Source organism: Sceloporus occidentalis, unplaced genomic scaffold, assembly GCF_023333645.1.
Source record: "Sceloporus occidentalis isolate IW3139 unplaced genomic scaffold, rSceOcc1.0.p SCAF_2, whole genome shotgun sequence".
NCBI lineage: Eukaryota > Metazoa > Chordata > Lepidosauria > Squamata > Phrynosomatidae > Sceloporus > Sceloporus occidentalis.
In genome coordinates this window covers 23,035,106-23,051,474 of record NW_028316982.1, presented here as the reverse complement: position 1 = coordinate 23,051,474, position 16,369 = coordinate 23,035,106, and the positions used below count along the sequence as shown (strand labels likewise).

Below are 16,369 nucleotides of genomic sequence, written 5' to 3'. Positions count from 1 at the left end.
CAGGTTCCCAATCTCATTTGGAGTGTCCATGTGTAGATGAAGTTTGTGATGTTCTGAACTTGTTAAAATGTTGTTATGTTGATTTTAAATAATGTATTTCCCTGTCCAGTATGCATAATAGTTATGCTAAGGTAGTGGTCTCCTGAAGCATGTAAAAGCATGAAATGTAAGAGTTGACTGATGGTTGGCTATGAGTCTGAATGTGATTTGAAAAGGTGAAAGACTTTATCGGTTAGATTTAGATGAGTAGTTACGAGGAATTATTATAGCTTAGCAGCAGAAAAAAGCAAGGTTAGCAGTCAGGTTTCAAGTATACTTGATTTTAGTCAGAGATGTGTGTGAAATGTGCTTGATAAAGAATAACATTTAAATAGTTAAATAAGTTAAATAGTTAAACAAGCAAGGTTGCCTGGAGATGGGGGAGAAAGTCTGTGGAAGTATGGAGAGTTTCCAATACTTTTTTTTGGTTTGATTTTGTTTGTACAATTAGCTCTCTGTATCCACAGATTCAAGTATCCATAACTTGTAAGTATTTTTTTAAAAAATATACATTCCAAAAAGCAAACCTTGATTTTGTCATTTTACATAACGGACACTATTTTACTACACCACTGTATTTAATGAGACTTGAGCATCCATTAATTTTGGTATTCACTGGGGGTTCTGGATTACAAGGGCCCACTGCACCTGATTATTCACAAGTTTCATCCGGTCTCTTTCTTAAAATATGTTGGGATTCCCACCTTCTTTTCTCCCATATGTCCTTCCCCTTTCCTATCCCATTGAACAAATATCGTATTCAGTCTCATGCAACATTTCAGAATATGATTTCAATCACTTTCCTTTTATAATTATTATCATTATTATTATTGCTACTGCTGCTACTACTACTGCTATTATTATCCAGAATTTATAGTGAAAATGCTAAAGTGCTTTAGCAGTACTACAATAGATAAAAATTAGGATATTTTGCTTTAGTGCTAACATTTCTTTCCTTCACTTGATCTCTGTTGAATCTGTGTCCTGGTAACAATAGCTGTGTTTATTTCACGGTGACCATCTTTACTGGTTCCAGACAGGCAAGTACATAAACATTTCATTTTGGAAAATACTGTGTTAGATGACCTGGTGAGCTGGAATGAAAAGTCCTTAGTAACATTGAATGCTCCTAGAAAATACTTCAGGATGAAGAAAATATAATGCAGATCTCTAAAGTAAAATAGGTTTCTACATAAAGAAAACCTGGGATTTCCAGAGGCTTTTAAATCATATCTGAATGCACCCTAAGGAATTAAACCTTGAAACCACATTAAATAATCTCGATTTATAGGTTTATCTTCTCTTTAAAAATATTTTGTAATACACAACCATGCCTCATGGAGTGCTATTATAGCAGTACTACTGTATTTATAGTGTCAGTGGATGATTAATTGAGATTAGTATTTTCAGGGACTGGTGGTACAGTTGGCCCTCCATATCCATTGATTCAATATCCACAGGTTCAACCATTAATGACCTGAATATATATATTACAAAAAGCACACCTTGATAAGGGATGGTATTTTCCTACACATTTGGATTTAATGAGACCCAAACATCCATAGATTTTGACATCCACAGGTGGTTCTGGAACCAAATCCAAGCAGAAACCAAGAGCCCACTATTTATTGGGACAAATAAATCCATAGAAAAAGTCACAAAGATGAATGCTGCAGAGTGTTGCAGCAGCCTGAGTAACTGACAGTGCATCCCAAAGGTTAGATTAAAGACTTAAAGTGTCCCATACACATACATGATAAGGTCATTCAAAAGAACCACACATTTGGCTGTACTGTGTGGGGTTGCCACAAGTGGTGTTGGTCACAGTGAGACAAGCAGATGTTTCAACACAGTTCTCCTAGTCAGACTCATCACTTTCCATGTGAGAAGAGCAACAGAGGGATTGTCTACACTAACGGGGAAAAAATGAAAGCATATCACATTGTCCTGGAACTCCACAGGGACCCATTAATGCCACACATGAACAAAAACAACAATGTAATGTTCAATGTAACTGGCCACACATTTTGTCCTGTTGAACTAACTTTGGTCTGCTGTTTTGGTGGGATTATAGGAACTAAATCTCACATAAAGACACTGGAATTTGAGCATCTGTGGATTTTGGTGTCCAAGGAAGGCCCAGAACGGATCCCCGATGGATACCGAGGGCCCACAGTAGTAACCCTACATCTCCTGATATGGTTTCGACTCCTGACATGATGGACAGGGTAACTCAAAGATTTCACATCCCTCCCTCTCTGCATTGGGAGAATTCTCACTATAGCAAATTGAAGACTCCACCTCATGTAAATTGTAGCCTGGGAGGTGCTGAGGTGATGCAGACAAGGACCTCAACAGGGACCAAAGCAATGAAATTCACCTATTTTTTATGTAAGAGCCTGATTGAGATTAGGCATCCTATACCAGCAATTTGCTCAGCCTTGAAACTAAGTGCATGTCTATTTAGACACTGAGGCGGGTTACAGACCGCCCGTTTGGGGCGGCCTGCACCCGCCCCTTTCCCCACTGTATCAGGGCCTCAGCTGCCAGACCGGCAGCCTCCAAGGCCCCGATCCGCCGCTTTGCAGGCCGTGAAGAAGCAGCAAAAGGCCGCTTCCCCACGGCCTGGAAAGGGGTGTCCTTGGTCCCCCAGCGATGGCGGGGAGGAGGAGAAAGGGGCCGCTTGGCCCCTTTCTCCTCTGCGTCACTGGGCGCAGCCATGTAAAGGCTGCGCCCAGCGACACAAACCCCAGAAGGGGCTCTGTTTCGGAGCTCCTTCTTACACCACAGAAAGGGTGCTCTAGGCGCCCTCACACGTCACAAAGACATCACATCCGTGCCGCCTCGTTTGGAGGCGGCACGGTCATGACGTCATAATGGCGGTGGCCATGTTGAACGGCCGCCGCCATTTTGTACAAACTCAGACCGTGCTAGGGTTAGGGGCCTCTGGAAGAGATGCCCCTTTCTAACCCTAGCATGGACTGAGTCCGTCCTAGGGTGCCTGTCTGTAACGGGCCTTTGGCTGTACAAAAAGCTTTTTATTTATTTTTATTTTTTTAAAAAAATTGCTGTCATGTTGGTGCTCTTTTTTTTTAAATGGATACTATGCTTCAATTCATTGTAGCTATTATATTTTGCTTAGTATTTGGTAGATACCAAGCCACCTGTAATTTTTTTTAGAGAGGAGGGGGAGAAGTTACAGAATTTTGAAGAAAAAATCCCAATATTTCTACACATTAGCTTTTTTAAAAAATCTTCCAAAAAAAACCCTGTTAATGCTTGATTGCTGTGCAAAGCAAAGACAATACACACTTTATAATCTGTGTTATTGAATTTGTGGTTCTGTCCACATTGGAACTCTCCAGGTCAAGTGACAACTGCATTTTATTGCCAGATACAGAACAATAACTGATTCTATATACAATACTAGAGAGTAATGTTTTCATGCAGTCATTTATCTTTTCTGTGATGGTTTCCTTGGTCCATTTGTTTATAACATTACTTCAGATATTATTTGGTATCTTAAAGAGCTTTTTTTCAGTTCTTCCATTGAATTCTGAACATCCCAAATGCCAATTTACATGTCAAAAATGAAATATTTTCATCCATTGCCTCTGAGAAGGTACACACATTTTAAAATAATACTACTTCACATAATTTATAATCTTTTAAGGGATTTTTCCCCCTGTTTACTATGATGAACCAACACTGTAAAGAGTGGTTTAATAAAGAGGAGAGTTGAACAGCTCCGGGACATTAAAAAACCAAAAGAAAAGAAAAATATCAGAAGCAATGAGGTCTAATGTCTTCTGTACAAGTACCTGGGCAAGTGATAAATTAGAATCCTCTTTACTCTGACAAGTCATAATAAAACTTCTTTTTAAAGGACTAGCAAAGGGAAACTCAGAAAGTGCAGCAAATAACCCAGCAAGACACTACAGTTCTTCCATTTTTATGACATTCCCAGTTCATGCATTCAGTTCAATTGGTTAAAATTTCTTTGCAGCATTTTCATTTCTGACCAGAAGCTAACAAATCAATTTAATATCTCTCTCTCTCTCTCTCTCTCCTCTCTCTCTCTCTCTCTCTCTCTCTGTGTGTGTGTGTGTGTGTGTGTGTGTGTGTGTGTGTGTGTTAAAATTAAAGCAGAATATATTTTACCAGTTAAATATAGAATCCAAAAAGATACTCCACTGAGTTTGATGGAGCTTTCTCTTAGGGTAACTATGAATCTGGTTTTCATGTCTACTCTCTATTGAAGAGATTTTTCTTCCACAGTGGAAGAAAAAATGTTCAGTAAGTTGGGGTGGGCATATGACTTAGTCTAGCACAGGTCCACATGCAGAACTACTGCTGTGCTGAGCCAAACAGAATTGCAGCCAATAATAGAATTCCAAATGAAGCAAAATGATCAAATATTTAGAAATGTGATAGATTCTGTTAAGAATTTAAACTTACCTTGTCTCAAAATCACTTTACTAGATGCAGTTTTCCTATAGCATTTGTCATTCTCAGAATTTGTTTGCAGTTCAGCAAATACTGAAACTCCCACCCACCCACATATTACAGAAGAATGGACATAAAATGTTTATATTAATAGGGACAAAATGAAAGTATAAGCACACCTGGATCAGATTCACTTTGCTCACTGACATGGAAGCCACCAGGTGAATCAAGTTGCAAAAGCACCTCTAGTAAGCAAATGGCATAAATGAATGCATATGGTAGGAGAAATGTGTGGAAAATGCATATTAATTTCCATCCAGAGTTTTTTGAAGTCATAGGCCCATTACAAACGGGCACTTTAGTATGCACTCCATGCGTGCTAGGGTTAAAAAGGGGCGTCCTTTCCGGACGCCCCCAACCCTAGGACGCACGGAGCGCGCACAAAATGGCGGTGGCTGTTCCACACGGCTGCCGCAATGAGGACGTCATGACCACGCCGCCTCTATATGGGGCGGCGCAGAAGTGACGTCCTCAGTCCGCGCCAGGGCGTCTAGTGCACCCTTAGCACAGAGCAGGAAGGAGCTCCGTTTCAGAGCGCCTTCCTGGTTTGGTCCGCTGGGCGCATCCTTCACATGGCTGCGCCCAGCAGACCAAAGGAGAAAGGGGCCAAGTGGCCCCTTTCTCCTCCTCCCTGCCACCGCGGGGTGTCCTTGGGGCTTGAAGCCCCAGGGACACCCCTTTTCAGGCTGCGGGGAATCGGCATTTTGCCGCTTCCCCGCAGCCTGAAAAGCGGTGGATCGGGGCCTCAGCGGCTGCTGTTCTGGCCGCTGAGGCCCCGATACACCGGGGAAAGGTCTGTAACCCGCCATAGTTTGGAATGAGTAGACAATGGAAAACAGAATGAGTCATAGAGAGAAACTGACAGATTTATCTGTCTGTTCAAATATATATTGTTGAAATGTATTGTTATAACGGGAATTTGTGGTGAGAAGTTCAAGGAAAATAATCATTTACTAGTTTTTTTTTAATCTCTAGAATACAGAGACTTTTAGTTAACTGAAACTACGGGGAGATTTCCTAGGCATTAATCTGTAACATACAATACTTTCTTCATGTATTCACTAAATATATGGAGGAAAGAGTAGGATCATGCCCTTGCTTCTTCTTCTGTCACTAGTGAATTTGGCTTCTGAATGTAGCAATAAAGCCTTTAAAAGGTGATCTAACAAAAGTACAACTTTGCAAGACTTTTATCCGTGAATTTATGTTATACTGTAAGCTTTAAAAAGGAGTAAAAAATCTTTGGAGTTTTTAAATGTTTTGAAATTCAATTCTGAGAAGCCACAGATAATGTAGCTAATAGGATTTTTGGAAGCTGTAACCCAAGACTTCAGAAGGGCCAAAGCATCCCATCCTATCAGTCTAGAGCTGGATTCAAATCTTTGCAAAACAATGAAACTCAGTGCATGTCCTCTGAGTAATTACTACCATTCTGTGTTAGCTACAGTTCACAAAGTAAATAAGTAACAGGAAATGTTCCTTTTAAAATATTATCATCAAGTCTGTATATAAACACTATGGTCAGCTATAACAGTGAGCAACTTTCATTGGCCTGGAGGAATGATGACTCTCCAAACATTAAAGAAGCATCCTGGATTCTGAACCTATGCAGTGAATAGGCTGAGCATCTTGGATAGCTGCTATCAACATAAAGCTGGAGCCTGAGCAGATTCCTTTCCCCAATGACAAGGAAACCACCAGTGACAACTGGTCTGGAGATATTTGTTTATTTATTTAATTCATTCATCTATATTCCAACTTTGTGCCAGTATTGGAACTCAAGGCAATTTATAACTTTTTTAAAAAAACAAAGATAAAAAATACAAAATAATCATTAAAAACAATATACACTAAGGGGTCATTCCCACTACAATTTGCTCTGAAGCGTGATTTTGGGCATATGACCCTCATTCCCATTTGAAACCACTTCCTATCTTCATTTGAGTGATTCCAGGTGGAAATATGTGGGTAGTCCTGACACTAGTTTGAAAGTGGTTCTTTTCTGAAGAATCTGAAGTGTGCCCAATAAGTGAGAATGCCTGATCAAAATCGATTCTTTCTGAGGGGAGGGACGAATAGCAAACGGGTGTCTACAATCCTGTCCCAGAGACACCCCCAGTGCTGCCTTTTCAGTTTTTTCTTTTAAACAATAGAATTGATAGAAAAATCAATATATTGGTAAAGCAACTACTTGCTTTGCTGATTTTTTGATTCAGTCCATTTAAAAAAAACATTGTCTCTCACCCTCCTGGGTCTCCTGGCCTTGCTTTGCTCCCTCAGGATTATTTCTGCAGTGCAGATGCAGTCCAAGCCAAACTCCCCACTTTTCCGAGGAGCTGACTGGCTGCACTGCTGCTGTGCCACTGCTGCTTGCCCTGGTGGTGCTGGGGAGGAGTCTGTCATGATTTGATTGACATATGAGTGGCACAAATGGGAATGACAATCGTGGCAAAATAAGGTGATTTCACTGGCACTCAGGAAAATACCTGCTTTATAATGGGAATGGGGGACCTTTTGAATTCGATTAACGACTTGGAGCAGAGCCAGATCAGGATTTGGAGTATACTGTATGTTGGAGTTGACTCTTAGCCTTCTATATCCATGGATTCTGGATCCACAGAGTCAACTATCCATGGCCTCAATATACAGTGGACCCTTGTTATACGCTGGGGTATGGTTCCAAGATCCCCCATGGATAACAAAATCCATGGATGCTCTAGTCCCATTAAATATAATGACATAGAAAAATTGTGTCTCTTATAAAAAAATGGAAAATCAAAGTTTGATATTTGAAATCTATCCTTTTTTTTTTTAAAGAATATCAAACCATGGATGCTTGAATCGGTGTACAAAAAAATCCGTGTATAAGAAGGGCTGACTGTATATATCCATGGAATCTAGATAGGGTCAACTATCCATGGCATGAATATAACACACACACACGCACACACACACACACACTGGACCCCCTGCGTAAGGGAAAAAAGCGTCCCATGAAAAGTAATGGGGTTTGTGCACATGGTGCGCCACAGAGGAGTTTTTCTGGCACGGCTTCCTGCCACGTATGTAGCACCCACCTATAATGCTGGTGCACTCTGTGTGTGTGTGTGTAATTCCAAAACCAAATCTTGAGTTTGCCATTTTTACATAAGGAACATTATTTTATTATGCCATTGTATGTACTGGGACTTTAGCATCCATGTATTCTGGTATCCATGGGTGTCCTGGAACCAAATCAAGGGCTCACCGTAAATATTAAAGTGGTGTAAAAACCAACTAAACAAGTTGTAAAGTTAAAACAATTACAATTCTTTAAAAGACAATATAAGAAGTCCACACAACAGTGCAACATACCAATAAAAGTATATCACAGTCAACTGCTGAAAACCTGATGTTTTTACTTAGTTTTTATGGGTTTTTGAGCTATGTCAGCATGTTCTACAAGAGTTTATTACTGACATTTCGCCAGCATCTGTGGCTGACATTTTCAGAGAATGCTAGCATAGAAGAGAGTTGGGTATGTGTGTACACACACACACACACACACACACACACACACACACAGAGTGTGATCCTAGGTAGGGAGGAGTGATCTCCGACATCACTCCTCCCTACCCAGGGTCACACACTACACACACACGCACACACACACACACACATATACACACACATACACTCAACTCTCTTCCATGCCAGCATTCTCTGAAGATGCCAGCCACAGATGCTGGTGAAACATCAGGAATAAACTCTTCTAGAACATGGCCACATAGCCCGAAAAAACCACAAAAAGCTATGGATGCTAGCCATGAAAGCTTTTGACTTCACAATTTTTTTTACTTGCTGAGTGAAGTTGAGCAAAAAGAGGCTTAGCCACCTAGGCTTCTATGAGAAGCCACTGAAAAGTACAGATGAAGGGAATATCCAAAAAATATTCAGAAACTAGTTGACAAGCATGCTTTTTGAGTGTGAAGGAACCCTCATGAGACGGAATCCAGAACTAATGAGAATCTTAACAGTTCAGGACATATATTTCACAAAATTCACATGTGGCTATTTTGTGCAGAAAACAGGATTTTCTGTGCAGGAAACAGCATTTTCTGCATGGAAGATATTTCAATGTTGAAATAAGAATTCTTTGGCAGAACATACTGTTTATGCACAGAAAATGCTGTAATTGGAGATTTATTCCGTGAAAATTTTGCATGTGATTCACTTACATAGAAAACAATATTTTCCATGCAGGAATTATTAAACAAGAGTGAATAGGAAGAAGGAAATAGGAAGAAGGAAATTTGTCTAAACACTTTCTTTATAATAAGAATTTCACAAAGAAACTATCTGTCCATAGATTGTCATGTTTTCAATACATACAGGCATATATACTTGGAAGAAATATTATCTTCCAGCTAAAATAAATATATAATAAATAAATTAATAAATAGAATAATGGGTATAAGAGATGGCCCATATAAAAATGTTTGTGACTACATGTTCAGACAATAGGGAAAGAGTTGTTCAGACATGCAGTCATATGCATCTTGTGATGTTCCTTTTTAGAATGTATGGTAATAATAATAATAATAATAATAATAATAATAATAATAAATTTTTATTTATATACCGCCCTGTGGCGAACCAATCCGGGCGGTTTACAACATTAAAATAACATACAGCATAAAAACAATATATTTCCCTCCCCCCTTAAAAAGTTATTAAACAACATATCTAATTTAAAACCACAATAACTAGTTAAAATAACAATAAATTAAACAAAATAATACCAACCAATAAACCACTGCAACTTCAGTTCTAAAGAAAAGGGGGCTTTGGAGACATTACTGAGGAGGGGGAAATCCTGAGATCCTGAGGCCGGGATATTTCAGTCTGGGAAGGCCTGCCTGAAGAGATCCGTCTTGACAGCCTTTTTGAAGCTGTCCAAAGATGTTAATTGACGGATCTCATCCGGCAGGCCGTTCCAGAGCTTACGGGCGACAACAGAGAAAGCCCTCCGGGAGGTCGCCGCAAGCCTCAATTTTTGAGGCTGCAACAAGTTCCTCCCAGAGGACCGGAGAGCGCGGGGAGGATTGTATGGGAAGAGGCGGTCTCTGAGATAGCTTGGACCCAAGCCATTTAGGGCTTTAAAGGTAATAACCAACACCTTGTACTGGGCCCGGAAACCAATAGGCAGCCAGTGGAGGGACCTCAAAACCGGAGTGATATGGTGTTTTGTTTCTGTTATTTTATCTTCATGTACCACTATTAGATATCAGTGCCTACGTAAAATGAAGGTTAAATATAGTTACACTGATAACATTGTATGGATTTTAGACAAAACACACTGTCCAGAACTCTACATAAAACTTAGGAAGGAGGAAAGCTCTGTCAATTATTTTTGGTTTCAAAATGTTAAAATCCCAAATAAAAATCCCATCTCAGATATAAAGATGTTTGAATGTTTTGGTTAATGCTTGCAACATAATATATACATTGAAAAATGCTTAATAATACAGTGCACTCATAATCATTATCTGATTTTTGAAATTCATTTGTTTTGAATATGTGTAGCTATGTATAGTTGGAGATGACTGTGCTATGAAAGAATGTTGAAGAGGAAGCTCTCACAAAATAAAAAGGAGGGTACAACCCTAATTCAACATTAAGATGGATGGATACACAAAGACCCAAACTTGGAATTTTAAGAATACAGCACTCAGATGGCTGGGACTGGATGAACAATTTTTTCAGCATCTCCCACATTCAGATGGTTTTGATTTCAATTACTTTTCTTATTAAATGTAAAAAAGTAAAATTTGTTAAATTCTTATTAAGAGCCAAAAGGTTAGCAATGGAACAAAATATTAACAGAAGATAAACATAAGATAAAAGACAGATATGACAGATAAATAGAGGACAAAAAAATACATAGTGACAAATTTATCAATAAATTTATATCAATAAATATATCAAAAAACACAGAAATTATCAATAGATCCAACATGGCCAGACAACTTTAAATATAAACTTCCATTATGATTTCCAATTCAGTGATGATAAGTAGCTTTTAGACCTAATGGTAAAACTATTTGAGAATATTCAGACACTTCAAGTTTGTTATAAGAACTCTCAGTGAAGCACAATCATTTCCAAAGAGTGGGAATTTTGCATAGCACATCATCTATTTAGTGAGAACAAGGGAAAAATAAGTGGAATCTTAATGCATGCTCCTGACTTATTCCACAGTCTCATTCTCTCCCCTCTTATAGATAGTTCATAAAATTATGGGGTGAGGCATATGGCCAGAAAGGAACAGCCAGAGGCTGCTCTGGCCACGATTGGGCCAAAACCACAGCCACTACATAGCTCACTCTCAAAGAGGGCTGCCGCCTGCAGTCCCAAGCCTCACCACCCATTAGCCAGATTCAAATGGATCCTTTTTGCAGTGGCTTTGGCAGCCTTGGAGCAGTTTCTGGCTGCTTTAGAGACATGCTTCATGTAACGTTCACACCCCGAAAGCAGCCAGAAGCCACTGGTTTTGGCCCATGTGTTTCGGGTCTATATTTGTCTGCTGTATTCATGATGATAGTTGCAATAAAACTGTGATGAATATAGGTGAAGGATGGACCCCACTTGTTGTTATTGGGCATTCAACCATTTTTAAAGTGGTCTGAAATGTGCAGGCTGAGACAATGATGAGTGATTGTTTCATTGTATGCACCTGGCTCCAGGTTTTTGTTTTCTTAGTGTTGCCTGGCTTTTTATTGCAGTACAGCCAATGTCACTGTGCCCGGAAAGCCAGAACTTGGATATGTGGGGTGGAAATCACATTATCAATAAAGAACCCATAGTTATCAAAACCTAAAGAGCCAAGCTTTGATAGCTGCCTTCTCAAATAAGGGAAACTGCATGGAGACACTATGCTTAATAATAATAATAATAATAATAATAATAATAATAATAATAATACACAATGCCCAAAAGATTAGATTATCTGGAATGGTTGGCATTATTAGAACATTTTCTTTAAAGAGTATAGGAGAAAGGATCTGCAATCTTCCAATGTTAAAGGTCCAAGCTGTGACAGCTTCCTACTCAAATATTTGAATCTGCAAGGACACTATGTTTGTGAGAGAAGTACAGATCTCCCCAAAGAATTAGATCATCTGGAAAAGTCAAGGTTATCAGAACATTTTGTTTACAAAGAATATCCCTGCCATACATCCATTCTTTTCTATTTGATACAGGACAAAAAAGGTGTACCCCGCTGTGTACAGAGTCACTGAAATTGCCTCATTTACAAGATATGGAATCAGGTCTTGTTTGCATCTGAGTAGCTATTGACCATGGAGCTGAGTTTCATTTTGCTTGGGAACTTGTTCTTAAAAATAGGACAGGGAGGACAAAGATTATTTTTCTTGTGACAGCTTTAAGACAGTTGAATCCTCACTCTGCTTGAAACACTGTCTCACTGAACAGGTTCCAGTTATCTCTACTGAAAAATCTAGCATTAACTAGCAGGACATTGTGAATGTCAGACATTCACTCTCTTTACATGCCAGGAAGACAGATATTCTTATTCAAGTTGCCATTGAATTTGGCCTATAGCAAATATGGAGGTTCATTCCTACACAGGGACATATCTAAGTAATTTGTGAGGAAGCCCCTTAAAGGCCTGCTAAAACCATTTCAATTAAGTAATTAATTATGGGTATTTACATCACACACACATACACACACATTTACATTTCTGTCAGTAAATAAATCAATAACTGAATCCCCATTGAAAACTCCAGGTTCATCTCCTAAGCATGTTTATTCTGATGTTGTTTCAAATTTCAGAGATGGTATTGTTTCCTTCCTTCAAGCAGGTTCAAAAGAGTCCCTCTACAATGACAGACAAAAACACCAAGAGTGCATTTGCCAAGACAACTGCTGGGATAACTATATAATAACTAACCCAGAAATTCATAGTTAGAGAATTGGATGCCTCTCATATTAAACTTCAAAGTCATGGTTGACCTCTGCCTACTCTGACCCATATCAGTCAATGGGTGAAAATAAGTACATTTTCTCAGCAGTCACTGAGAAAATGCATATAACATTTCTCATTTGTTGGATTATTTCTCTAGTGAATATTACATGTACAATTACTCAGCCCTAGCAAGAGTGTTGGGCCATACAGTTATGTCATGTTTGTTTTTGTAAAGATTGGCATTGATTTCTCTCTTTTGGTAGAAAATACAAAGAGCATGGTGAAGGGGCTGTAGGGCAGGAATTGCAAGTGTAATACTTTTGAAACCTGAAACATCTGTCCTTCACTTGCAACAGCTGCTATTCTGACAAAGGAAAGGTTGCTTCCCTTGTAAGGTATTCAATAGATAACTAACAACTATAAGGCATATTCAGTCTTTTTATAAATGCATCTGTTGAAAAAATCAACCTCTGGTGAGTACAACAGGAATGGAAAGACTATTCACCATTGTTCATTTTCTGTCCAAAAAGTAACTTTACTGGCACTCAGGAAATCCGCTTGTGAATAGTAATGCAAAGGCAAAAATTCATGCCTCTTGGGTTGTTTGGGGAAGTTATGCTTCACAGAAATACATATAGGTTTTCTTGTGAAAATTGTGTGGTTATGTGCAAAACATATGCCCCTTACCCATGAAAACCCACTGTTTCCAAAAATACATGTGACTTTTTTGGCATTTTATGCACATGAGCTTTCCATGCAAAAATTTATAAAGAAGAGACCAAATTTGTACAAACCAGCACTGTGTTTCTGGAAACAAGATATACATATGTGGATAAACATAATGTGCTTTACACACACACACACACACACACACACACACCCCTTGATTTTTGCATTGTGCAGAATAATTTCCTGAAATATTTCAGAATGTGTGAATATGAGATTACAACTGCACAGAATTATTTGTTTCTCTCACAATAAAGAAAACTGTGAACATTATTCATCTTTGTGTGCAAGAATGAAATAGTCAAGATTTGTATCCCTGAGTAATACCAGACATCACACCAAGACATTTAACAGTACTTATTGAAGCTCTCTTGAAAGCATATAAGCAACCACATTGCTATTCATTTCTACTTTGCTACATTCCTACATTGTAGGAATGCTACATTGCGACATTCTGACATTGCTATTTGTTCAAGTAATTCTCTACAACTGGTGCTACCACAATGATAGACATTATAAGCACAACCTATATATGTATTAAGTATATTATAGTATGTTGTATTAACTGCAGTAATGGAGTAGGAGAGATAGAATGTAGAGCTAAGATGTCCAATTTCATAAGCAAGCATATGAATAGATACCCATCACAGAGAAAATTTCTTTGAAATTTCACTAGGAGGAATAATGATGAATCCAAAATCATCATCATCATCATCATCATCATCATCATCATCATCATCATCATCATCTTCTAAAATGTAAAACTGTAAATGCATGAAACAGGATGTGATTTTTTATTTTAAAGAAAACTTACCCAGTTTTTGCAAAACTTGCCCAGTATTTCAAAATAGATCTACTCAGTATTTCCTCTGCTTTGGTATAATTGGCTCTTCTCTCTAAGGGTAGTCCAAACACAAACTCTATTTCATAACCATGTGGAACTCCCATCCATTCTGGCCAAGCAAGTTTAGAAGATCTGTGCTCAAAGAAGTATAAGAAAGCACTGTTCCCTGTCTTGATAAAATATTTTATGAACTCAACCACAGGGCATATGAAATTGGAATCCCCAAGGATTTCACCCATGGCATCACGATAATTGAAAGGGTTCTCTTCATCCTTCCAGTCAGTATAGTGAAAAACAACAGTTTCCAGCCCAATTTCATTTGCTTCTGGAAAGGTTAATTTTAAACATGCCCGAAATTCTGCTTCATCAATAGGGCTGTAATTATCTTTGCTAAAGCCTGGTGCACCATATGCAAGAAAAGGTGCACCTTCATCTTTGTTCACTCCCATCAAGATCTGGGTTTGTTTAAATTTCCCATTCTTCAGCAGAGCAGCTGGTGTGTCAGCAAGAAAGTCGCTGTCAACTACTGGAGTGAAATAGAGTTCTAGAAGAGCACTGTGTTTTAAGACAGAAACTTGTTTGTCAAGGATATCCTGAGGATCTTTGTTTTGAAGACAAAAAATTATCTCTGTTTCATTGTTGCTTGTACAGTGAAGGAGTTGGGCAAGTGCCAGAGTTCTCCGCCTAGCTTCAGAGGGAAGGAGTACACCCCATGGGGCATTTCCAGCACCACTTTGTAAGATTGCTCTTGTGAAGAGAGGATGACTTTGAGGAGAAAGAATATGATAGGTGATACAACCAGCCCCAGCACTTTCTCCAAATAATGTCACACTTTTAGAATTGCCACCAAAAGCTGCTATATTATCCTGGATCCAGTCAAGTGCCAGTCGTTGGTCAAATAATCCTACATTTCCAGGAGCTTCTTCATTTCCAGGCAAAGCCAAAAACCCAAAGGCCCCTAGCCTATAATTCATTGAAACAACAATAACTCTTTCTACTCGAGCTAGAAACTTACCATCATAAACATTCAAGGAGGAGGTCCCAGACTGGAAGCCACCGCCATAGATCCATACCATAACAGTTGCATTTTTAGGTTTGGGAGAAGGAACCCAAACATTGAGGTAAAGGCAGTCTTCACTGAGGTTTGTGTTTGGGTTCCACATTTCTGATCCTGTGAATCCAGGAAAAGTATCATCTATGTTCTGGAAACAAGAGTTTGCATACCGGCTGGCATCCCAGACACCACTCCATTCTTCTCGAGGTTGTGGCTTCCTGAATCGGAGCCGACCAATAGGGGGCATTGCATAAGGAATCCCCAGGAAAGCAGTTACTGCTCCTCCAAGCACAGGTAAAGTAACCCCTTTAACTCTTCCATTCTTTGTGGCAATTATTGTGTCATTCCCAGAGACCACCTTCTTGACAAACATATAGATCAGAAGAAGACACAGAAGGATTCTTGTGTGGCCACACCCCACGTTAGCAAGCATGTTGATTTCTGAAATAAAGAAAAAAAGAAGATTTTAATCAAAACTGCATGTGCATAGAGTTATGACATTTACAAAAAGTGTACAATATAACCATAACACTTTGGCAATAATAAACTGTGCACCCAGGCCAGATAAAGAAAGATGAACTCTTGAAGTCAGAACAGCTGTGATAAGGGTAAGGGAAGCATTGTTTCTAAACTTATCACAGTTTTTCACCACTGCCTTAGAGGACCCTGGCTATATTCGCCCAATGATTCTCAGAGAACCACATGGATTGCAAAAATTTGAAGGGAAAGAGGGAAATTTGGAAGAGATCAGAAGTGTATTTCTTGTCAGAAGAACTGTGCAGGTGGTCATGAATTTAGAGAATTACATGTCAGTTTTATTATTATTATTATTATTATTATTATTATTATTAACCTTTATTTATAAAGTGCTGTAAATTTACACAGTGCTGTACATACAATATTTTTAATTGGACGGTTCCCTGCCCTCAGGCTTACAATCTAAAAAGAAACGACACAAAAGGAGAAGGGAGTGGTGGTGGGGAAGGGGATGAGGACCAGCAGTTCTTCTCTACCTCCAAGGCCTGGATCAGGGGATTAGAAGCCTTCAGGAGAAGTAATTCACTTTCTCTGTCTTAATCTCTCTCTCTCTCTCTCTTTCAACAGCAAAACAGAGGTTCCTCTGGAGGGGTCAAGGAACAGAAAAAAAGCATTTGGACCACATGCAGTCCTAAGACTAAACTTTCCTGACACTCCACATTTTAACACTAACACAAACCAGTTACACCTGTGG

At 39.0% G+C, this 16,369-nt stretch overlaps 1 protein-coding gene across 2 annotated transcripts in view; it reads right to left on the bottom strand.

The window, feature by feature from the left end:
* Positions 1-15,553, bottom strand: part of BCHE (butyrylcholinesterase) — a 60,594-nt gene extending 45,041 nt beyond the window's left edge. Inside the window, exon 1 of one of the 2 annotated variants that reach the window (XM_089507698.1) lies at positions 14,055-15,553. In XM_089507698.1, the coding sequence (XP_089363824.1) occupies positions 14,055-15,511 (1,457 nt within the window). In that variant the 5' untranslated portion in view covers positions 15,512-15,553. The remainder of the gene's footprint in view (positions 1-14,054) is intronic. The other variant, XM_089507697.1, reaches the window with a different exon arrangement.
* Positions 15,554-16,369: the final 816 nt, after the last annotated feature.